This window comes from Gadus chalcogrammus, chromosome 16 (assembly GCF_026213295.1).
Source record: "Gadus chalcogrammus isolate NIFS_2021 chromosome 16, NIFS_Gcha_1.0, whole genome shotgun sequence".
Lineage (NCBI taxonomy): Eukaryota > Metazoa > Chordata > Actinopteri > Gadiformes > Gadidae > Gadus > Gadus chalcogrammus.
Genome location: NC_079427.1, coordinates 29,385,955 through 29,411,073, shown reverse-complemented (window position 1 = coordinate 29,411,073; position 25,119 = coordinate 29,385,955). Strand labels below are relative to the sequence as shown.

At 42.5% G+C, this 25,119-nt stretch overlaps 1 protein-coding gene across 1 annotated transcript; it reads right to left on the bottom strand.

The window, feature by feature from the left end:
- Positions 1-1,635: 1,635 nt before the first annotated feature.
- On the bottom strand, positions 1,636-23,946 carry inpp5ka (inositol polyphosphate-5-phosphatase Ka). The gene is made up of 13 exons (XM_056612131.1): positions 23,834-23,946; positions 23,424-23,505; positions 19,649-19,753; positions 19,459-19,567; positions 19,177-19,293; positions 18,438-18,613; positions 15,198-15,309; positions 15,009-15,118; positions 9,044-9,218; positions 5,859-5,996; positions 5,660-5,743; positions 4,442-4,546; positions 1,636-4,047 (listed from the first exon to the last, which is right to left on the bottom strand). Exons 2-13 carry the CDS (start codon positions 23,495-23,497, stop codon positions 3,982-3,984), a joined length of 1,371 nt encoding a protein of 456 aa, XP_056468106.1. The 5' UTR covers positions 23,498-23,505; positions 23,834-23,946; the 3' UTR covers positions 1,636-3,981.
- Between the last annotated feature and the right edge of the window lie 1,173 nt (positions 23,947-25,119).

Sequence of the window (25,119 nt, the reverse complement as noted above, 5' to 3'; positions counted from 1 at the left end):
AGATGCCAGGATATTAAAGACTTTGACTCGTGTTTTATTAACTTATTTTTTTTATTTTTGAATAGACAAGCAAGGAGAGGGCACGGATTGCTCCGTCGGCCCTGGCGTCTCCTCCGTCGGCCCCGGCGTCTCCAGCGCCCTTCGGATTTGACCATTTGCGATGTCCTGTAACAACGCTAACGCAGCCATTTTTAAAACAATTTTCATCATCCATTGCGCATGCTTTTATAGCCACCCATATAATTGCAAGGTGTGTTAATTGTTCATTAGTGTGTCTCTGATGTACAAATCACTCTGAGTCATTGTTTTCACCTTTTCTCCCAGTTTCCCAGCGTCACCTCTAAGTGTCGCCAAAGGAACAATAGCTGTAGAAACGTGCGTACGACAGGTCTGGAGCTGGCGTGGGGACCGCACATTTTTACGGTCATTTCACGTTTTGTACATCTGAACGTGAGCGTGGAAAAGGACGTACGCCACGTACGACGTACGCAACGTGAAATGACCGTAAAAATGTGCGGTCCCCACGCCAGCTCCAGAGCTGTCGTACGCACGTTTCTACAGCTATTGTTCCTTTGGCGACAATTAAAGGTGACGCTGGGAAACTGGGAAAAAAGGTGAAAACCATGACTCATCAGAGTGATTTGCACATCAGAGACACACTAATGAACGATTAACACACCTTGCAATTATATGGGTGGCTATAAAAGCATGCGCAATGGATGAAGAAAATTGTTTTAAACATGGCTGCGTTAGCGTTGTTAGAGGACATCGCAAATGGTCAAATCCGAAGGGAACGTATATTTAGGGAACGCGAGGACTTACTCGCAAATGATGATAATTGGCTCATGAGCCGATTTCGTTTCCCCAGGCCAGTATTACTGGAGCTGTGCGCAGAGCTGCGGCCGGCCCTAGAGCGCCACACAGCCAGGAGCCAGGGGTTGTCCGTGCCCACACAGGTGCTGACCACGCTGGGGTTCCTGGCAACAGGGGCCTTCCAGCGGGAGCTGGCCGATCAGTCAGGAGTGTGCCAGTCCACCCTGAGCCGAGCCATGCCAGCTGTGTGGGACGGAATCATCATATGAGATTAATATGAGTCCAGACCGGCCTCATATGCATTAATGCATTAATATGAGATAATTAATGCATTCAAAGCCGAGCCACGCCGCCTTGCCCTGTGAATTCAGTTGCAGCGCAAATATAGCAGCAAATACGTTACATTCTTAACCCAGCAGCGGTGTTGTTCAGATACTGATTAAATGGGTTTTTTAACCATGCGTAATAGTATGGCTCCATGAGTATGCGCACACGTTCTATGTGTTCTTCATCTCTGGGCACTGCGTCCCTTTATGTTTTGCAGCGGTTGCATTTGTTCTCTGTTAAAATACATGGTTAATGTATTATTTTTGAGTTAATAAATTTGAAAAAAAAAACAGGAACACCACTAGTTTCTGGCTACGACACTGGTGTCACCGATCAAAGCGGCCACTCTCAAATCGAAGGGGGAGAGTTCCCCCACTCCCGTCCCCCCTCCTGTTGCGGTCACGCTTCGGCGGTGGGCAGAAACCCTCCGCATCACCTCCACCTTGAGGTCTGACCACTTTTTTTTAATTTCAGAGTGTGTGCGCTGCCGAGACCCCACTGCATTGACGGCCTCGCAAACACGCTCCCACTCACTTCTCTTTTGTTTTGCATTTATCCCTGTTGACAGGGTTCCAAATAGCATATGCTTGCGCATTTCTACCTCGTGGAGCAAAATCTCGAGCTCGGACTCCGTGAAGTTTCGTTTTTTGCCTCTGTTCATGGTGCCAGGTGATCGGATTAAGAGGTGAATCTCAGGTCCAGAGGCCTATTTAAATGAAATTGCATATTTAAATGAGGGCGTGGACAGGGAGGAGTTTGGCACCTCGGCATATGCGCTCAATTCCACGTTGATTGAGATGTACAAAAGAAACGTGCTTGGATCCATGCGTTCGCACACTTTGATACATCTGAATTTATTTGTGCGTAAGACAGTTTCTGGGTTTTGGCGTACGCCTAGTTTCAGTATGAAATCCACGCAAGTCTTAGTACATGAGGCCCCTGGTCTGATGTGCGGACATTTAAATAAACATACTGCCAAGGATTCTACTGATAAGTATTTATTTGTTTTGCAAAAAAAAATACAGCTTTGATTTCCTTACAGTGTACACAGTACATCCAACTCCTCTACGATAAACACTTTGACCAATCATAAGGGACATGTGAGGGAACTGAAGAAAGCTAAAGTGACAATAGTAGTTTACTCAAACAAATCCAAAAGGATAAATGTCTGCATATATTTTAAATAAAATACAGATTTGCTCAAAGCAAACATGTGATGGTTATAAAATTATAAAACTTTTTTTATTAAAATGCATACATTTTTTTAGGCACTTGATGAACCCGATTTAATGACATACTTCCCGCTTAATCATTTACAGTAGAGAGTTGGTCTCCATCATAAAATTACTTCTCAGTTACAATCATAGAACAATGCAATATTCCTTTCATTTTATATTCTGGGAGCACAACCTTTTATTCCTAAGGGAGGAAAAACCATTGAGCCAAGGAGCAGAATGGCTGGGTACATATAACCCAGGCTGAGTACACAGTATGCAGACTGGGTACACGTAACCCACGCTGGGTACACGTAACCCGGGCTTGGTACACGTAACCCGGGCTGGTTACAGTAACCCGGGCTGGATACACAGAACCCATGATTTGTACACAGAACCCAATCTGGATACAGTAACCCAGGCTGGGTACACAGTACCCAGGCATACCTAAACCTCCAGATTGTCTTGAATGCACTAGCTATCTTATAAATATAAACAGTGACAAAAATGTTGGGAGGCATTTCATGCAAGATCTTCAGTTAAGTCTAATGACATTTAATCTGATGATTGCACTGAAGTCACTTCAGTCAAAAGGGATTTGAACACCAATGAGCTATGAACTATACCACACCGCTAGCCTTGTGAAACGATCCTGGCTAGTTCATTTTGTTTCTCTCAAAAACTTCAAGACTGGGATGGTGTGTCCATCGAGATAGTAAAATATCTGTCAATGCATGTAGAATAATCACTGTTTTATGAAACTCATTACAAACATTATGCCTCCTGAAGATCATAGACATTATGTTTGTGATAATAAAAGAAACTGAAACCTTTGCCAACCCAAGGGTCCAGCTCTGGCATCGAACAAAGAGAGTGAGCTCTATTCACTCAACCAAGAACATCATCTGTTAAGAACTCAACATGGATGACAAACAAGTTCAACCATAGCATAACAAGAGCATTGATCCCTTCCCATCTGTCGACACTTTACCTGGTGTGAGGTGAGGTTGCCTTCAAGTCAACCTCCTCTCTACTCATTAAAAACTGACCTCAATGTCAACCACCTTCTTGGAAATTTGAAAAGATTGACAGGGACGATCAACTGTGCCTGAATGAGATGTCCTTTGCTTACTTTCTTACAATGTGAATAAATATGAAATACTGACAGTTAAACATGGCCTGATCCCTCCCCTTCAGGATCCATCTCTGCAGCATGTTAATAAATGTACTGGTTTGGTAATGAAAGGAGTCAATAGTCCCTATAGCATAACCACTAGATAAAGAATAAAACATGTGACGGACCCTGTGTGTATCCTGATTAAAGGGATGCTTATAGAAATCCTTAAAAAATTGATAAAACAATGTTTCAGTAAGGCTCTCTAGATGCACTTTGAACAGTGAACCATTCATAATTTCCTGCAATCTTACACTATAGATGCAACTACGGGAACATACACCAGACTCACAGAACCCTTCTCCTCCCATGCAGATCAACAAAGATTTAAGGTGTACATTTAAATCTAGTTCTGCGATGAGTTGACACCAGTCTGAGACCGCCCTCAAGAAATATTTTTCAGACTGCAGCGTGGCGTGTGTGCCTCCCATCTTCCGTGGGCCCGTCGTGGTGCTAAGGCCTCGGCAGCCCGGTCTCGGCCAGCAGGCCTTCTTCCACAGCCACCTGGGACATTTGGACCTGAACCAATGACACAGAGGGAACCTTTAATGGGTCTGACCACCGTAAGCATTGGCGCCACACAGAAGGTTGGCCAGGAGAGGCTTACTTACCAAACCAGTAACACACTTGTCTTGCTAAATGGAATACATTGTTGAAAACAAAACGGATGACTCTCTTTTGAGTCATTAGAGAACCGTCTCCAAGGCCAGGAACACACCAGCATAATCTTGAATACATTATGACCTTCTTAAAGAACAAATATTTATTTAGTAAAGCTTCAGCAGAAACCAAGGACGAGTAAAGAGAAGAAGAAAGAGGTGTAAGCTGGACCTGGCATCTATAATATGTTTACATACAGTAGGACAGGCCTATTAAAAGCAGTCATTAGCGTTTAATTAATGTTTTACTGCACCTTGAACGGCTGACTGATTCCGATGATGCAATGCAGAGCACTGCTGAAGTAGCACAGCACACACTCTCCTCCCAACACCGGGATCTCCCACTTGCTGACATAAACCTACAGGGTCAAACAGAACCGGTTCAGGGAGTGAATGAGAGGGGAGGAGACTTACGAGGGACACATCTACATGAAGTTTTGATGTTCAGAAAAATGTGATCCATACATTCACTCAGTTATAGCTGGTAAGCATTGTCTGTTCTGGGCCAACATATTTTCCCTTTACACGTGGGAGAGCATCCAAATGGTGCTACCAAACAGCAACATGGCCATACAGCAACATGGCAAACAGCAACATGACCATACATACCTCGAAACTGCATAGCCAGCCTCCCCCTTCTGGCCACCATTGTACACTGTATTGTATTTTGTTGTATTGTATTGTATTATAGTAGTTAACTGTGTAGCAACTGCAGTAGCTGCTATCATTGCTGTAACACGGGGAATTGGTTAGCCTAGCGATTGCTGTACTTGCACTTGGTTCTATGAACATCCTTTCTGTACCGACAGCGATATATTGATGCACTTCTTATGACAAATGTACTTTTGTCTTACAATTTCTTACAAATTGTAAGTCGCTTTGGATAAAAGCGTCTGGTAAATGCCCTAAATGTAATACATATCCTAGCTGCTAAGTAAGACAGTTAACAAGCATTAGCTAGTGTTCTGACAATGTAGGTCCATTTAAGTTCTACCTACCAGAATTCAAGGGAGTGCAACATCTGGGTTTTGCAACTTTATGACAAAGCAAATGAAAACCAATTTCACTAATTTCAGCCAAATAAAACAACCTGGTTCATCAATCGGGCATCTCAATATATCAATGGTGTTTCTTCAGCAGACTCTGATGCAGACCAGAATCCCCTTTGGAGGACTGCATTTATATAGCGCTTTTCTAAGCCGTGGCCACTCAAAGAACTTCACAATACTGCCTCACATTCACCCATCCATCCATGCACACATCCACACACCGACGGCGGTGTCAACCACGCAGGGCCAGAGCCAGCTCGTCAGGAACAGTCAGGGGGAGGTATCTGCTCAGGGACACCTCTACACTCGAGGAGAGAGCCGGGGATCGGAGTAGCAACCTTTTGGTGACCAGTCAATCCGCTCTGGCTCCTGAGCCACATGCCGCCCCGCGTTACTGAACAGGGCTCATTGGGTCTCACGTACCCGCACCAGCTCCTCGCTGGAGGCCACCTCGTCGTCCTTCACCCAGGCGTAGGTGATGTAGTCCGAGACGCACGAGAACCCAACCTTGGGAACGGATGGAAAATAATCGTTATATGAGACAATGCACTACACACAAACTATTGGAACTCGCCCTTCAAGAGTCAAGCCGGGTCCATGATGGAGACCGTCGCTAGGGCACCTTGAAGAGTCCGACCCAGTCCCAGTGGCTGGAGGGGAAGTCCTGCAGTGTGGAATAGACCACCATGGCGTCCATGTCGGCGCTCCAGTCGCCCTCTGGATACAGCTGCACCAGAGGGGTCTGCTGCCGCTTCTTCAGCTAGGGACAGAGGGACACTCCTGATCAGGGAATTACCTTTGACATTTCCTTACAATGGGTTAAATATGCAGGAAGTTCCAGTCAATACACATTTTGAATTTAGAATAAGTTATGAATTAGAAAATGGGAATACTGATTACAAAGTGTGTCTTCCAATGAAGGTTGAATGTAGCCTGACGTTGACAGACAAATTCTCCAATGTGTATTTAGTCTGGGAACTCCCAGCTCATTGTGAAGGGGTGTGTTCATCAGTCACAGACCAAAAGGAATTTAGAATCAATTGGATAGACTTATCTTTAACTTTTTTATATTGCACTGTTGAAGGAGCCTGAGACTCAAGAATTTCATTGCCAGTAACTTCTTCTGTGATTGTTGCGCATATGACAATAAACCACCTTGAACCTTGAACCTCGAAAAGTTTGATACATCAGTCACATCCATCTTGGTTGTTTATGAAATCACTCCTATAGGACACTTCATCGTATCAAACCCCCCCATCGTATCAAACCCCCGATTTAACATGACAATAATAACGGTTGGGATTAGACCCGCGACCAGTCTGATGGAGATATGTCTGCACGGGACGCATATGCCAGAGCCAATAAAACATAAGCTTGCAGATTTGTGTGTAATGTGTAAAAAAATTAAATCCTAGAAAGGATTGGTCCTGTTTGTTGAGACGGCAGGTTAATTGTTGACATTGTCTGTGTGTAGGTGTAATTCAGCCATGATGTTTGTTCATGGTGATGGGCCTATGGCACATCGGGATGTGTGTTGAGCAGCTCCCATAGTGGTAAATTTGTTTTGTCCTACATAAGACAGAGCATACGAACCGCCCTGGCCGGTAAGGTTCCCAAAAAGTGCCCACAAACAAACAAATCCACCAGTTTGGATTCTATGTTTACAGGCCACTGCTCATGGGCAAGGAAGTGGTGTACTATAGGAGGGCCAGGCCTGAGCTAAGCACCATCTCTATCCTTTGGGATAAGGTGCAGGTGGTAGCGAGCTATAAATACTTGGGTGTGCATATGAACAATAAACTTGACTGGAAGCACCACACAGAGGCTGTCCACAAGTAGGGTCAGAGCAGATTCAACTGCTTGGGGCCTTTTTAATGTGTTTAGCAAAATGTTATTCATGTTTTATCAGACTGTTATGCCAGGTGCCATTTACTTTGCAGCCAACTGTTGGGGCAGCAGCATCAGGGCTTATGACTAAAAAGATTCACAAGCTGCTTAAGAAGGCTGGCTCTGGGCTTGGGACTGCTGTTGAGCCCCTGGAAGTGGTGATGGGGAAAAGGATGATACAGAAACTGTTGAACATTATTATATACCACATGCATCCCTTACCCAATCTAGTTTGTAAACAAAATAGCGTTTTTAGTAGGAGGCTACGGCAGCTAAGCTGCAAAAAGGACACTTTTTTTACTGCAATTGCACTTTATAATGACTCCCCTTTGAGTCAGAAGAATGGGGACAGAAGAATATTAATTTAAACTTTAGCCTGAGCTGCATATATCATACTGTATTTTTGCCCCTGTATATTTGCACACTTGACTGATTTTTCATCATATATCTTTATTTATCTATCATATTATGCACTGTCAGAGCTAGTATTTTGTATGGGAAAAGCTCATTGATTCAACTTCAGTGATTAAAAACAGCCAAACACATTCTTTGTTGGCAGTTCGTATGCGCTTCTACGGGTCTGACAAAGCCAAAAGTACAGCTATTGAGCTGCTGAACAATGTGTAGAATAAAATGGTCTTCCTTTGATCGCCAGATGCTCAATTTCTTAAAGGGGACATATTATGAAAACAACACTTTTCCTGGGATTTTGGGTGTTGTTTTGAGTCTCTGGTGCTGCCACACGCATATACACTTTGAAATAAGTTTGAACATGCTTTTGTGAGTGACATATATATTTCTGAAAGTACCCTGCCTACAGTTGGTGAGCGAGTCAGTTTCGCGCAAACTCTTACGTAGGAATCAGGCACATTTGAATATTACCACCCATTTCCACGTCCCCCTCCAATCAGAGCATAAATACTATTTTGTGGACCAGCGGACGAGCGCTGAGCGGAGATGTTCACAGATTTCAAAAATAGATGTCTAAATCATCAGTTTGCCATGTTTCTGCCTGGCAGGAAGTCCGGCAGACTCCCTTGCTCCCCTGCTCCCTGCTCCACCGCTGGAGCTCCCATGTTGGAGCTCCGGGAGTACAATCCATTTCGCCTCCCTGTCTCAGTTCAATCTGGACTTCAGAGAGTCAAAGTCAAGGTTCCTTTCCGCCAATTATTTTCAACTATGGCCGACATAACCCCCACTACGAGTCTTTACTTGTTGTGGAAGTACCAGAGACGTCAGACGCGTTCTTTATGATTCATAATATCATCCGGAGGCGCACATAGCTTTTGGCCGTGATATTAGAGATTAAATATCATATTATATAGATCCCTATATATTATTATTATTATTATTATTAATAAATGAATACAACTTTATTTATTATTATTATTATTATTATTATTATTATTATTATTATTATTATTATTATAGATATAGAGCTCCGGGAGTCCACAAACGGCAACAATCACTTCTTCTCCATGCTGCGGTTCACCGTGAAAGCTTATTTGTATGCAATGGGCAGCAGCTCATTTGCATTAAAGCTACAGACACCAGAAATAGCACATTCTGAAGGGACTGAAACAGAGGGGAATAGCGAATCATCTTAACCTAAAAGCTATTTCCAGCAATCAGCTTCAAAAATATGTTTTCTCGAAATCATATACTATGTTTACTTGTTGGAAAAGCATCATAATATTTTACCTTTAAGGTGTGTCCACCAACTAAGCCAGTTGAATTAAAACCATGGCCGATTTAGATCTGGACGGAGACAATGTCAACCAATAACCTGCGGTCTCAACAATCTAATAAAATATAAGTGTGTGGTATCAATCAAAATAAAATAAATCCACGTAGAGAATACAGAAAGTGGGTTCATTGATCCAAACACTGCACCACCCATTGGAGCCTCCCCCAGCTCACCTCCAGGGTGAAGAGGCCCACCACCGGCTTGTGGTCGCTGATGCTGTACGTCATGTCACTGTGGTACGACTCCTGTCTGATCTTCAGAGGGAGCTCCAGGTCCTGGTCCTTGCCCCCTTGGGGCCGGAGCCTCCACAAGATCCTGTCGGTCCAGGCTGGCTTGCGCTTCTTGCCGCTAGAGCAGGAGGAGAATGAGTAGAAGAGTGGATTATAGAACGAGGAAGGGGTAACAACATTACACTACCATGGAGTATATCCATTGATATAGGACCACTACCATGGAGTAGATCCATGGATATAGAACTACTAGCATGAAGTTGATCAATGGATATAGAACTAATACCATGGAGCAGATCCATGTCTATAGAACTATTACCATGGAGTAGATCTATGAATATAGAACTACTACCATGGAGTAGATCTATATCTATAGAACTACTTCCATGGAGTAGATCTGAGAACTACTTCCGTGGAACGGATCTATGTCTATAGAACTACTACTGTAGGATCAATAGGTCTAATGTGAAGCTTCAGCTTGACGCTCCGTTTTCCCTTCGACGCATACCTCATCCAATATCCACAAAAATAATCCACCGGACCACGACGTGATGTTTAAAGGGTTTACTTGTCCAACGCAAAATACAAAAAATCCTTTTCCACAATGAGGTTATGATTGGAGGTAAGAGAACGAGAGAGAGAAAGAGCACAAAACTGTGTGGCTCCACGCTTGTTATCCTGACAGTCTGTCACCGGTAGTTAAAACTATTAAGTTCCTGTCACACTTCAAAATAAAGTAACTAAATGTGCGCATACACCGAAAATATTGCAAGTGAATTGCAAAATAAAATTCTATGTATTCGAAATTAACGCAATTAACTATTTTATTATTTCACTTATGAAAAACCAAGCGTCATTGTAAAATATGAACTTAAATAAAGAAAATAGGCATTTAGGCTCCTACAACTACCATGGAGTAGATCTATGGATATAGAAAAATAAACACTTGATACTAGTCTGTATAATACTCCAACACTATTTTTGGATCTAAAACACACGTTTAGTTTGAGCTTTTGAATTTGAAGGGGTAAACTTGTTCTCAACACAGTAGTACTAAGTAGTGTTTTCATTGTGTGCATTAATGTCATGTCTAAGGGAATTATCAATCATGTGTTAATATGATTTACAAAAGATAAATGTGTATTCCTCACTCACCTAGTAAAGTATCTCATTCTCATAATCACGAGATCATTATCTCATAATTACGGGAAAATTATCTCACAATTCCGAAATATAATCTCATAATTACGAGATAACTATCTCATAATTACGAGATAATTATCTCGTTATTATGAGATAAGGACAGGGTCCATGCTGTGGATCTAAACAGCCTTTCAATAAAAGCAAGCACACATTTCCTACAAATGTCCTACTTTGAAAGACTTTTCCACTCATTATTATTATCTCATAATTACGAGCTAATTATTTCATAATAACGAGATAAATATCTCATAATTATGAGTTAAATATCTCGTAATTATGAAATAATTATCTTGTTGTTTTAACATTTATACACTCGATCTTGTGTCTACAGTGTAGGGGAGGGTAAGGGTTCTGCTTTGATTACTTTTTAAGAATAAAAATAAACAGATAAAAAAATAAATACCAAAACATAACACAATGTAATCCCATATGTTAAATTGGATGAAGGAAACATAGAAAGCATTACAGTGAGACAACAAATATCATATTATATATATATATATAAAGCACTTTTAAATGACAAGCAAAATTTGAATTGTTTTTGTCCAGTGTCTTTTCTTTTTGCCTGTTCTGTGAGATATATTGAACATTACCATAGAGTTGTGTACTAGCAAGGTGAGTATGCGACATCATTTCAATTTTTCAAGTCTCTGCTGTTCTCTTCCATCTTCTTAAGGTAGCCTACTGTACAGTAGCGTGCCGTGCCCCTTCATTTCGGTGGGGCAGAAACTACTGGTGTATGACCACACCCACAATTTATATATATTTTTAACATGTATATTTTGAGCAGCCGCGTGCCGTCCATATGGGCAGGTGGGGCGGCAAACTCCCTGCAAAAGCATGCTCCCAAAAAAAATAGTTCCTCAGTAAATCATTGCTCCAAGTTTATTTTTAATAATGTGATTGTCACATTAACTATCTATAGTTTCGGTAGGCTTTCCGACTATTTTTGGTCTGTTGATATCACATTGATGGTGGCGATTCTAGTTGAGTTTAACGTGTCATGCAATGTGGGGCGGCGGAGCTCAACGACCGCGTCCCTCCGTATGTTTCTCACATAACCCTGCAGGCTGCAATAAGAATTGCAATCAGCGCTATAAGACGCCCATATGGTCGTAAAGTAGTCTGCCCCATGGTCATATTCTAGGACTGTTTAAAATCGAATTACTCCGCCTGTATCTTTCGGCATTGAAGACTATTTATTTATTTATTTCAGCAGGTATTCAAATTGCATTCCTGATTTCATACCTGATTTAAACAGCTGTTATTGAGAAATATCTGATTTCAAAAGTGTTCAAAAGTGTTGTTATTGAGAGATTTGCACACATCGTCGGGCCAAGTTCCAAATCGAAGGTCTGCTTGATTGATGACTTGTATTTCTACTTTTCATGTATTTGCAATGAGCTAAGCCTGTTGTTAAAATACAATATGGAAGAAATAACTTCCCTATAAGGGACATCATATATGACGTGTTGCGGATGGCACTTCAAAAGCGTGCAGTAACATTAGGCTATTAGTTTATTTTTAATTCTTACTCACAATTAGTTTAGTTAACATATTTTAATGTAGCTCGAAATATATATGTAAAAAATATACATAAATTGTGGGTGTGGTCATACGCCAGTAGTTTCTGCCCCACCGAAATGAAGGGGCACCGCACGCTACTGATTTTGAGCTACATTGTTACAAACATGTTAACGAAACTAATTGTGAGCCGCTAGAGCAGAATTAAAAATAAACTAGTAGCCTAATGTTACTGCACGCTTTTGAAGTGCCGTCCGCAACACTCTTCATATGATGTCCCTTATAGGAAAGTTATTTCTTCCATATTTTATTTTAACAACAGGCTTAGCGAGTGCATTGCAAATACATGAAAAGTAGAAATACAAGTCATCAATCAAGCAGACCTTCGATTTGGAACTTGGCCCGACGATGTGTGAAAATCTCTCAATAACAACACTTTTGAAATCAGATATTTCTCAATAACAGCTGTTTAAATCAGGTATGAAATCAGGTATACAATTTTAATACCTGCTGAAATAAATAAATAAATATTCTTCAATGCCGAAAGATACAGGCGGAGTAATTCGATTTTAAACAACAACAGTCCTAGAATATGACCATGGGGCAGACTACTTTACGACCATACGGGTGTCTTATAGCGCTGATTGCAATTCTTATTGCAGCCTGCAGGGTTATGCGAGAAACATACGGAGGGACGCGGTCGTTGAGCGCCGCTGCCCCACATTGCATGACACGTTAAACTAAACTAGAATCGCCACCGTCAATTTGATATCAACAGACCAAAAATAGTCAGAAAGCCTACAGAAACTATAGATAGTTAATGTGACAATCACATTATTAAAAATAAACTTGGAGCAATGATTTATTGAGGAACTATTTTTTTTGGGAGCATGCTTTTGCAGGGAGTTCGCCGCCCCACCTGCCCATATGGACGGCACGCGCCTGGTACTGTAGAATCTTAGGGATTTCTTAGGGTTCTCCCTGCTTGTTTTGCGGCACTCCGTACTGACATTGATAAAAATATCTAATTGAATTGACAATGCAACTTTTAGCACAAAATGTTGTGGGGGATTACACTGTATCATGAATGAGAGGCAGTGCATGTTGGAGTTCTGTCTTTGATGGTCTCAACGGACATCCTGCCGTCTCTAAGCACGGAGTAAGTGATCCAAGATTATGTTTGAGGTTATGGTTTGATTACAGGCTACCATCATGCATAGAGAGAAGGGCATTCCACAGCATTAGCTCAAATGATGATAGTTGGCTCAACACAAGGATGGCAGGAGGCTGGTGGGAGTGGTATTATATTTCAGTGCTGCATTTGATGTTCTTAAGGATGCTTCTAAAGGTTTAAATGTACTGCTTTGTACTGGATGGAGAGTTATCTGTCCAAGAGAATGCAGAGGGGTTTCGTTAGCAGCTTTTTTTTTTGCAAAGCGCTAAAATGTGGGGTTCCTCAGAGAAGTGGCTGAGGACCTCTCCTTTATTCTATAACTAAAAATTATCTCCCATCAGTATTTTAAAAAGCATTAGTGGTTAAGGATGCAGATGATGCAACTACGTCTAGTGCAGCATTAACATATCAAGAGCTAACTGATGAGTACTGAACTCACAGCCGGGGCCGAGTTGGTAAGATCTAATGAGTGCTGAATAGTTCCTAAACCAAATGGATGGTGTTTGGACCTACTGGTCAGTAATCCTTCACTCAGCGTATACCTCAGTGGGGCGCCAGGAGAACAACTTCAAAGACCAAAAATAAATCCAACTTGCTTCAAACAAAGCAGCCTGATTAACTTTCCATTGTCCAATATGCACAAATGTGTTTCAGATTATCCGTACCTAACCTACCCTAACCTCTCATGGATTCTCTTACAGAACAGATTACAATCAAATTTGCAGATCACTGAGTAGTGTACATCAGAAGCAAACCCAACTATCTGACAAGACAAGACAGCTAAGGATCTGTGTCTTACCTACCTCTGAATTTCTTGAATTCTGAGTTTTGAATTCACCTTTTTGAAATTGAAATATAAAAAAATGGACTTTGCTGGTATTCAAAATACAATATTTATTACTCAAATTCAAGTGGGCAAAATACCAACCTGAAAATTCAAACAATAGCATTTCGACCTGCAGAAGAAGGCCATTCCTAGTAAAGGCCTGAGCATCGAGACTGAGTTTACATTTCGATACCGTTAAAAATGTAACCCTTTTGGGCAGTGATTGGCTTTCATACTTTACAGGATGGATCTCTTTGCCAAAAAAGGTAACTAGAACAACTACCAAAAAACAAGAAGAGAGTACTGAAGACAATTAACAGGATGAAAAAACTCATTACTTATTAATGGCTGAAGGTTTCTGCTTTCTCTTATTTTAAGTAGTGTCTTCTTTATGTTTGCATTGTCCAATGATTTGCTGATGGATCTTTGTAAGTAATATGATATATGTATGTATCTGTCAAAACAAATCTTGGGAAATCTGGAAAACCAAATCTGGCCAAAGCTGGCAACACTGGAAACAACATTAGATTATATATGTTGGGAAAATCAATATTAAAAACTCTAGTGTTAGGATGGCATGACGTGGTTTAAATATCCGAATAAGCATTAGACAGTTTGAGCTTGCTGTGCAAATACCACAAATCTGACAAAAATAATCTTTCAAAATAAATGTTCAGCAGAACATTTATTATGCATCTTCAGTGGCATCAGAACTCATTATTTATGAGTGGACAATGAAAGCATAGATATTGATAAACCCTTTCATCATATGAAACGCTTTAGTTTCCTTGTATAGTGTGTCACATCGCGGCACACTATACAAAGTCGTTAATAGAGCATATAGTGTGTTTTAAGCTGTTTAGAACAGGTAGGGGTTAAAACATGAGGGTAAATATATCTTTAGAGATCATACTACTGCAAACCATGTCCTGTATGGCCTGTGAAGTTAAAGAAAGGTGTATAGTTATTAGAGAGAGAGCGAGAGCGAGAGCGAATGAGAATGAGAATGAGAATGAGAATGAGAGAGAGAGAGAGAGAGAGAGAGAGAATGAGAGAGAGAGAGAGAGAGAGAGAGAGAGAGAGAGAGAGAGAGAGAGAGAGAGAGAGAGAGAGAGAGAGAGAGAATGAGAATGAGAGAGTACAGATTGTACCTGCTACGAATGAGAGAGTACAGATTGTACCTGCTATCGTAGACGTGAGAGTTACGGTCAAACTTGTAAGTGGGCTGGAAGTCCAAAGGGCCTTCCTCAAACTCCTGCAGGATTGGCTCCTTCTTCTTCATCATGGTCAACTACACACACACAATACGCTAATCAAAACGCCATTAGCACCATTGCAGCAAGGAAACACTGAACGGAATTTGTTCCTACCTGTTCCTTGCTCCAGAGCAGCTGGTAGGTTTGGTTCTCAATACAGGAGCGCACAAAGTGCATGCCATGGTCCTGGATGCGGAAGTTGAGATCCCCAAACCAGAATACCAGCCTGTGTGGAACCAGGGGAACCGGTCATTGCATTTCATCAAAGGCCTTGTTACCCTAACGCCTCCTATCGGTCCACACTGTCTGTGTTTGGCTGTTGCTCAACAACCCTCTGATGCGTAGAAATCTGAAGACTGCACTTTACAGAAGGTATAATATGTCACATTTCCAGTTGTGTTGTATTCAAACAATATCCCAAACGCTTCCAACAGAAGTCGGACCCAGAGTAATTCCGAGTTTGAATTGCGGTAACAGTGCAGTAAAAATTTGTCAACGTCTTCCTACTCCTTAATCCCCTAACTTCTGGGGAAACATGCGAAAACAGTCATCAAGTATGGACCTTTTGCATTGATTTGAAAAGCTTACTCGAATTCACTACTTCGATAAATTAGTCATGCCAAGTACCAAGCTAGGGTGTCCCTCACATACACTAGCCACGTTTGAATGAAAAATTCTGGTCAGATTAGATTTCTAATCGGAATAGAGTTTATCCTGTCATGTGATCCGAATGTACTGTATATATGGCATTTACAAAATTGGTAAGCAATACGTACGAATTTCTCTCGCGCACACATCAGGATTTGTCACATCAGCACTGGTGACACATAATGGACGTCTTATCAGTATTTGGCCTTTTTATGTTTAGGCTTTTAATGAAAGCCCAGCAGGAGAGAGCTTTTCTCTGCCTGCTCCTTCAATTAAGAAGAAGGAGTACAGCACAGCGACGTCAGGATCTTGTCCGGTCTTTATATTTACCCCCTCCTCTGCCGCAATCAATACGTATTTGGATGAGAGTGCGCAGCGAAGACTGTTGGGAGAGAGTGGTGTTACGTAAGGGATAATGCATAGATCGCCGGTCATTATCAGGAAAATAAGCCGGGGGCAAACCAGACACAGACGTGAAGCGGAGGGGTCTTGCTTCGCCCTGAAGGGGGATTATTTTCGATAATCACCGGCTTTCTATGCATTATCCCGCTTTTTACATGGCTACTTGCCAAAACGAAGAAATAACTTCACACAGTGTGTCTTTTACAATTTATTTGTTACCATTCTTAGTGTTCATCAGCAGAGAAATAGTTCACAAAAGACGTTGACGTCGCATAGCAACCGATTACGCAGGGGTTGATAAATTACTGGACTACTTGCGGAGTGGTACGAAAGAGGTGAATCAGAGGCAAAGAATCCACTCTCCTTGACAGCGGTCAATTATGCTTAGCAACAGTGAATTATGTAAGGGATATTGTAAAGAGTGCAGGTCATTATCGGGAAAATAAGCCCAGACAGGGCAAACCTGCTTTGACATGAAGGGGCTTATTTTTCGATAAAGACCGGGGACGTTCTATACATTATCCTGCTTATTAGGCCTAAAAAAAAACGGAACCAAACCCCACATTTTTTTTGAGGCCTTACACGGCTACTTGCCAAACTAAAAGATACTTCACACAGTGTGTCTTTTTACAATTTATTTGTTACCAGCATTCGTAGTGTTAATCAGCAGAGAAGTGGTCCGCCAAAAACGTTGATGTCGCTTAGCAACCGAGTACGCTGGGGTTGATAAATTACCGGATTACTTGCGGAGTGATACGAAAGACGGCAAAAAATCCACTTTCCTTGTCAGCGGTCAATAATACCGTATTTTCCGCACTATAAAGCGCACCGGAGTATAAGCCGCAGCAGCTAAATTGAATTATGTTTACATATATAAGCCGCACTGGAGCCCGCCGCTTAAAAATCCATAGATTTAGGAGGTCCCCTAGTGGTTGTTAGCTATAAAATTAAAAGATTAGCCGCACCGTTATCTAAGCCGCAGAATCGCAAAATGGGAAAAAAGGCGCGGCTTATAGTCCGGAACTTACGGTACTTATGAAACGGTGAATTATGAAATGTAATTCACCGCCGGAAGCTATGAAGGGCCCATTCAAGTGAACAGAGCATTCCACGGTGTTGAGAAGACCCGTGTAATAAGTAAGGGATAATGTAAAGAACGCCGGTCATTATCGGGGAAATAAACGTATTTTTGATAATGACTGGCGTTCTATGCATTATCCCGGTTATACACCGCTACTTTCCAAAACGAAAATATAACTTCACACAGTGTGTCTTTTTACAATTTAATTGTTACCATTCGTAGTGATGATCAGCAGAGAAATTGTTCGCCAAATAAGTTGACTTTGCTTAGCAACCGAATACGCTGGGGTGGATAAATTACCGGACTACTTGCGGAGTGTTACGGAAGACGTGAATCTGAGGCAAAAAATTAACTTTCCTTGACAGCGGTCAAATATGCCTAGCAACGGTCAGTTATACAAAAATAAGACAGCTGAACGTTGGGAAGGCCCATGCAAGTGAATGGAGCAGTCTACAGCATTGAGAAGAGCCGTGTAATAAATAAATTCAGTGACCAGGAATGGCGAGAAAATGCTAGGATGATCGTTCGTTAAATTATGCGAGCCAATGAAAAATATATTGCCAGAGGAGGAAACTGTACGAAAGGCAATTCTGTTGGAAATGAGAGTTGCCATGGTGCTATACAAGATGGGCAGCAGTGCTGAATGAATGATTGTGAATCCGTTCGGGGTGCATAAAAGTACTAGCGGAACAATAGCGAACTACTGCAGTTGCTGATACAATCTCTCCAAGTTAAAAAGTCGCCGCACCCATCCCAAATCAATCGGAATAAGTGTATAAATCTTGATTATAGCGGACTACGCCACTTCTTCTAATCCGATTGAAATTCTGATCCGATCAGAGAATTGTATTCCGATTGAGGCGTATATATGATCATTTTTCATTCCGATTGAGCTGTTCTACTTCTAATCGGATCAGAATTGTCCATGTGAACCCGGCTACTGAAGAACACATCGATCCTCTCGCTCTCAGCAACACACTGATAGTAGACAGTCTGTGGTCATCCCCTCCCCTCTCCACAGAGAGGAGAACATAATCCTTTAAATTCATTAATACAAACTATCCGGAGTTAATGAATTAGTATGAGGGATGAATGGAATACAAAAAACGAATCTAATAAATGGGAAAAATTACAACAAATAACTAATTTACTTGTTTTGTATGCAACAACAGCAATTGATTACAGCAAAAAGAACACTTAGACAACTCCATCTCCCTGCTAACCTGTGGTCCAGGATGGATGGTGCCTGGGGGGACTCGAAGGTCTGCGTGTCCAGGATGTGCTCAAACTCGTCCAGGCGCTCTGTGGCGTTCTGCATGTGGGCCGCCAGGTGACAGTTGAGGAAACACAGACTGTGGCCGTAGAAGGACAGCCGTACAGACACTCCCCCTTTGTTACCCTGAGAGGACGGAAGTAATAAGAATAAAGTTCTGTTTTATTCATGCAGTCATGATCGTGGATTATTAGCCAGGTTTCAATCGGTTAGCATTAAATCAGAAAATATAAAATGCATTGAAGTTTCAGTATTGATTTCCCTCTCTTCCTCCCAGTGATAATTGGATGGCTTGTATTCTCCCTCCCGGCTACACAGCCAAGCGGGTTTCCATTACTGCACACTTACGTGAACAAGCCCCTGTTATGGTTAAAGTGCCTTTTGACAGCCTTTCTGACTTTAGGGAGGTACAAACTACAGAAAACAGTGAGAGGGGGATTCTGATTGTGGTCAGAATCCCCCTCTGAATCCAAGCCCTTGAATCCAATTTTATGAGCTGTCTTTGACCTTTCATATTTGGGATATGTTCTGGTTATTTGAGAATTTGATATCCTGTTGTCCAACACTTTAAGCAGGTTGGAACAATATTGCAAAACAAAAAAAAGGATCATTATGATAGCATTTCCTCATTAGGCATGCTAGCCAATAACAATAATCGCAATGTTCATTTACGTATTATATTTATTCACCCAGTAGCCAAAGATGCCAGTGCGGGTGAATGTGGACTGGATGTCTCTGATGAAGGGGACATGGTCCAGTTTGGAGAAGACCAGTATGAGCAGACCCTGCATTCTGATGGACGACACCTGAGGAGCACAACACCCCCCTCTTTATGGTGGAGGAGAAACATGCTCAAGAAGTGATACTTGTGTGATACACAGACACACAGAACATGGAAGTACAGCAGTCAGGTGTATTGGAGGCTCAGGAGGCAGGGGTAGGGGTGCAGGAAGAGGACCCCTGTCGGTTACCTTGAGGTACCCCAGGGGAGCCAGCGTGGTCATGAACTGACGGCTCCACCCGTCATCAAACGCCAGGTCAGCCACCAACCGCACAGGACCAGAGTACACCTCCTGGAGACTACACACACAGCACATCGTTTACTTCCACATCAGACTACAGTAGGCCGATCATTCCTAGCCCATTTTTCTAGCCCCATACCCGATCACGTAGAGATCTGGGCTCCTGGGGGAGCCAAGCTGGAGCAGCGAGGCCAGGTCGTCCACGGGGTCCGCCGTGGCCACGTTCCATGTGACCATATGGAGCCTGCAGGCAGGGACAGAGAGACCGATGTCTTCCTTTACTCTCTCTGAGAAAAGATGGCTATTTTTACTGTCATTCTAACAGATAAGGCTACACTGTGACACTCAGCTTGTTGATCCACTAAACAGTAGACAGAGGGGTGCTGAGCTGAGGCTGGTGTGTGGCTACAGCCGGAAGCTCATAAAGAGACCAGTCATCCCTGCATCAGGATACGCTTTGAACTATAAAATTGATTTTTTGAATAACAAGGAGTTTCTTTGACTGTGGTCCTCCATGACTTTGAAGAATCAGAAAGAAAACAGCAATAAGCTGTTTATAACTACTATTGTTTCTTTATAGCGATTTCTAAATGCTGGTAGAGAATGGTAAAGATGGTCATTTCAGAGCTGCAGCATCAGCTATTACTAAACAGTAGCAATAAGTGGGATGAGGAAACAGCTAAAGCTCCCCGATGCAGAGGTCTTCATCAGGTCTGTCTCTGCCACTCCACAACAACACACAGAGCCACACAGTGAACTATCCAAAGGGGGTTAAAAGGGCTTGGTTGTGAACATACATGTCCACCTGAAGCGGTCCATCCGTGGCATGCCAGCCATTTGGACACCAGCTTATGACCAAGTCATCAGCTGGTGGAGCCGCAGCAACAGCTTTCTAGCGGTGGACCGGGAGAAGACACTGGCGAGGCTGCTGGAGCCGATGCGTTTGCCATGGTTCCAAACATGCGGTTGTCTCCTCCATGACCAGAGCTTCGATAGGGAGGGCGGGCGAGGACGGATAAGACTTGGTGGAAGGGTTCTTTGGCGAGTGAAAGTGTGAGAGGAATCTAAGACGTGTGCGAGGAATCAGAACCTCAAAGCTTTGCAGTTAAAACAACAATGCACTCCTGTTGACTCTTAAGTCTAACAATACCCTGTCTACAGCCCTAATTCTTGGATTGTTTCCAATGGAGCAAATGACGTTGTTGCTGGATTAGGGGGCAATTAAATGGGGCTGTGTTTAATCTTCAGACAACAAAGGCCATGTGAAATATCTGCAATCATTTGATATGATAATATCTGTCTTGCTCGAAATCGAGATATTGTGAAATACTTTGCCCCTCTCTCTCTCTCTCTCTCTCTCTCTCTCTCTCTCTCTCTCTCTCTCTCTCTCTCTCTCTCTCTCTCTCTCTCTCTCTCTCTCTCTCTCTCTCTCTCTCTCTCTCTCTCTCTCTCTCTCTCTCTCTCTCTCTCTCTCTCTCTCTCTCTCTCTCTCTCTCTCTCTCTCTCTCTCTCTCTCATACAGTTACCCTCCTTAAACTAATCTCTAAGTGAATGTGAAAGTAGAGATGTTCCGATACCATTTTTTCCCTCCCGATACCGATTCCGATACTTATGCTGTGGGTATCGGCCGATACCGAGTACCGATACCAGTATGTTACAAAAATGACTGTGATATGATTATCATTGTGGTAAGGCCTGGGTCAGGTTAAACCCTTTGTAAATGAATGAATGAATAAGGCAAATTAAAGCCATTTATTTTTAAATAGAACAGTATAAAAAACAGTAGTGCAACAGCAACTTAAATAATAGTTATTTAAAAAAAATAATAAAGTGTAGCCACAATTTCTTTAAAGGAGCATTTCACCGGTGCAGACATCAATATGTATTGAAATTGGGTCCTATATGTAGTCGAATAATAAAATAAAATTCTAATTTGGTGCCGTCTTGACCGAGAAAAGGCAGAAAGTGACTTTTTGGCGCTTGTGGATTGAAGACAACAACTCCCACCATGCACAGCTTCGCTGGCGGCCACTCCCGCTGATCATCTCCGCCTATCGGACACCTCCTTGTTCCATCTACTAATGGAACAAATCAGCGTAGAGCTTGAACCGACGTCACTAGAGTAGTGACGCTTGCACAGAAGCATACGGCCGTCATCTTTCCTTATTCTGGGTGGAAATAGTAACATAGTTACGCCATTAAATGCGTTTATGTAAACATTTTTAGCGAGAAATGTGCATTTTAATTTCATAATGTTCGCTCGTTGAATTTGAAGGATCAGATATTGTTAATATGCACATTAACGTTTGAACATCGTTACCATGGGAGTGACCGGAGTTGTCAGAACGCTTAATAAAGTTTGACTTTATCTGACTGTTTGTTGACATTCTCTATAGCACAGCTCGGTCTTGTCTATGCTATGCGCCTAATAATCCGGTGCGCCCTATATATGAAAACAGTTCTAAAATAGGCCATTCATTAAAGGTGCGCCGTATAATCCGGTGTGCCTTATAGTACGGAAAATACGGTAGTCCTCGTTTGTATTTCTTTCGAAATGGTGAACTTTTGCATGGAGCCATCTTCTATGTCAGATCCAGTACCCTCCGCCAATGTACTTCAGTTTTATCAACAGCCTCTGTTATCTTAGCTTCAGACGCTGTGGATGTTAGTTTCTGCTGGTGAAGTCCCACCCACTGGCACTGCTCTAATAGGTCTGTAGCGTCAGTGGGTCCCACCCCCTCGTCGTGCTCTTTAGCGTGACGCGTCTTCAAGTGTTTTATTAAGTTGCTAGTGTTGAAATTAGCAACACTCGTGCCACCCCTGGAAATCTTTTCACGGCATACGTTGCATGTCGCAGTCTTGCTGGTGGGAGCATCCAGCGTGAAATATTGCCACACCGCCGACATGATAACGCTAGCTCCTTGATTGACAGGTGATCAATTCTTCTTCGCCCCTCTGAAACAGCAGGCTGCAGATGGCAGCACAGCGCAACTGTTTTAAGAGCCGCGAAGAAGAACTGTGTCAGCGCTAACGGAGCTAACCAGTAAATAGCTTTCTATTTTAATAAATTACGTGGTATCGGAGGTGCCTGGACTCCAGTACTCGCCGATACCGATACCAGCATTTTCGGCAGTATCGGAGACATTTCCGATACTGGTATCGGAATCGGAACAACTCTATGTGAAAGGCTTAAAGTAAAGACCCTGACACGATGCGGGCACATTGCAGACACTGCTCTGTTCTCTGATCATCTGAATCTGATCACAGCTAGATGTTCCTCACCTGAACCTGATCACAGCCAGATGTTCCTCATCTGAACCTGACCACAGCAAGATGTTCCTCTCTAGTATATAAACTCGAGAGAACGTGTAATGGGAAAATTGTATTTTCCCCATTCTGTTTCTCTAACTGCCATTTGCTGTGTGTGCCTTTTCCCTGACCGCCAGGGTGGCCATTTCTTTAAGAGATATTGTATCTGGGACAGATGACACTTCACATTGCAATTGTCAATAAGCATTTCAGGTAATGTTTACCCAAGACAGAGTTGCCTGTGTTCCCATCAAGCAGAAGAATGCATAAGGGGATCCCTGCTCCCTTGAGACCGGTTTACCCCAGGTCAAAGGTTAACGTTAGATTATACTAGGAACAGGTAGGGTGGCAAGACAGTGCAACGAATAAACGACAGAGCTTACACAAGCGGAGCTTAAAAGGACCACCTTGGATTATTGTCAGGTTTGTTGAATGATTATTGTATGTTTGCTTTATGATTATTGTATGTTTGTTGTACGTTTGTTATACGTTATTGTATGTTTATTACTTCGGATGTTCGGATTACTCTCTTTATTCTTAAACAGTTTCTACAGAAACGATTGACTTGGTGCAAATTCCCACCACAAACGGCGACCTGTTCCCACCTGAAGCTTTGCTTTGCGTAGTTTTCATTTGATGTAGTCGTATCTGGGTTATGTTCCTCGTTGTCCTCCATCATCGAATACACTGATGGCAAAGAGGAACAGTTAACAAATTGGACCAATAGTCAGTTAGGGAGCAGATGCACAGTCTGCAGATGCAGGATTTAACACATGATTCAGCTTTAGCATTAACACATTCACCAACTCATTCACACAGCGACGGCGCTGTCAACCAGACAGGGCGAGAGCCAGCTCGTCAGGAGCAGTGAGGCTGAGGAGTCTTGCTCAGGGACATTTCGACACTCAAGGACACAACGATGTCCTAAACAGTGCCACTTACTATAACGGACATCCGTTATATGATACAGTATTAAAAATCTACAAAACGACACCTACATACTAGTTATACATACCTGGTAATGCTTTACAACCTCCCGGATCGGCAGTAGTATTGTGAGCGCTGTGCTCTTGTTGTTGTGTGTCGGGATGCTACTTCCTGCATGGTCACATGTCAGCAGGCCAACCGCGCCCCCTACGGTAGACCACAAACACTTATTATCATCATGTGAGCAGGCCAACAGCCTTTTACAACCATGAAGCAATGATTCGATTTAATCATAAAGATGAATGACCCAAGATATTTTAATATTCATATATATATATTTATATATAGACCTCATCTCCACCAACCAGTTGGTGAACTTTCTACTCTGCTCTGAATTCATATTTAGGTGAGTGCTGCATGCAGCGCAAAAACTATTGTTAGGTGAGTGCTGTATGCAGCGCTCAACTATTGTTCTTTCTTACAATGGAGGAGCCCCGTCAAGGCTTTGATTTGTTAAACCTTCGTTCAAAGGTTTAACAAATCAACACACATTTCAATTACCTTTATACTTTTATCAAAATCACAGTTTAAGTTCCATGTCGGCTTGTTTTCAGTTGGTCTCTTTAATTTACACTGAGATTACAGCGCGAGGACGTGCAGGCAGCGTTGCCAGATTGGGCGATTTTCTCACCCAATTGGACTACTTTTAGGCCCCGTCCACACGAAGCCGAAACAGGCGAAACCGTTACGGTTTCGATCTATCCGGTTTCGCAGTATCTCCGTAAAGACGAAGCCAAGCGAAACCGGGTAGATCTGTAGAAACGCTGTAGTACACATTCCAGGTCCATAAGGGGCGCTGCTTCTGCTACAGAAATACTTGTTGTTGTGAGTTCTGAGACTCCGCAGGCTTAACAGTCATTGGCTAGAGGGTCGAGGGGTGGGGCGATGACGTCATGGTTTACGGTTTCAGTCGGTTTCAGGCGTCCACACGAATCCAAAACGAAACCGGGTAGATTTGAAACCACCTCCGAGGGTGGTTTCAGAAGTTTGCGGTTTCGGTCAGCGGATTCGCTGGCTTCGTGTGGACGGAAGGCCGAACCGTACAAGACCTTTGCGGTTTCGCCATGAAATCGTCTTCGTGTGGACGGGGCCTTAATAACGTTAGGCCGGAAAAATGAGGATTAGGCGAGTAGCCTACATACAATTTTGGCTTGTTTAAAAAAAATGGCGTGATTATTATAATTCTTTCAACAAACATCAATCAATACCCTTCACCCATTTCCATTAAGCTTTGTATCGTTAGAAACCCACACATATTTTTGAATGGTCATGCATCATTACCTTATTTTCTGGAGAGACTGCAGAGATCCGTAT

Excerpts from the sequence above, each read along its gene's own strand:
- inpp5ka (XM_056612131.1), bottom strand. The coding sequence starts at position 23,497 with ATGATGGAGGACAACGAGGAACATAACCCAGATACGACTACATCAAAT. Across the intron at positions 15,310-18,437 it reads CCATCCATCCTGGACCACAG|GCTGGTATTCTGGTTTGGGG; the intron begins GTTAGCAGGGAG and ends GGTTCCACACAG. Across the intron at positions 15,119-15,197 it reads TGCTCTGGAGCAAGGAACAG|TTGACCATGATGAAGAAGAA; the intron begins GTAGGAACAAAT and ends GTGTGTGTGTAG.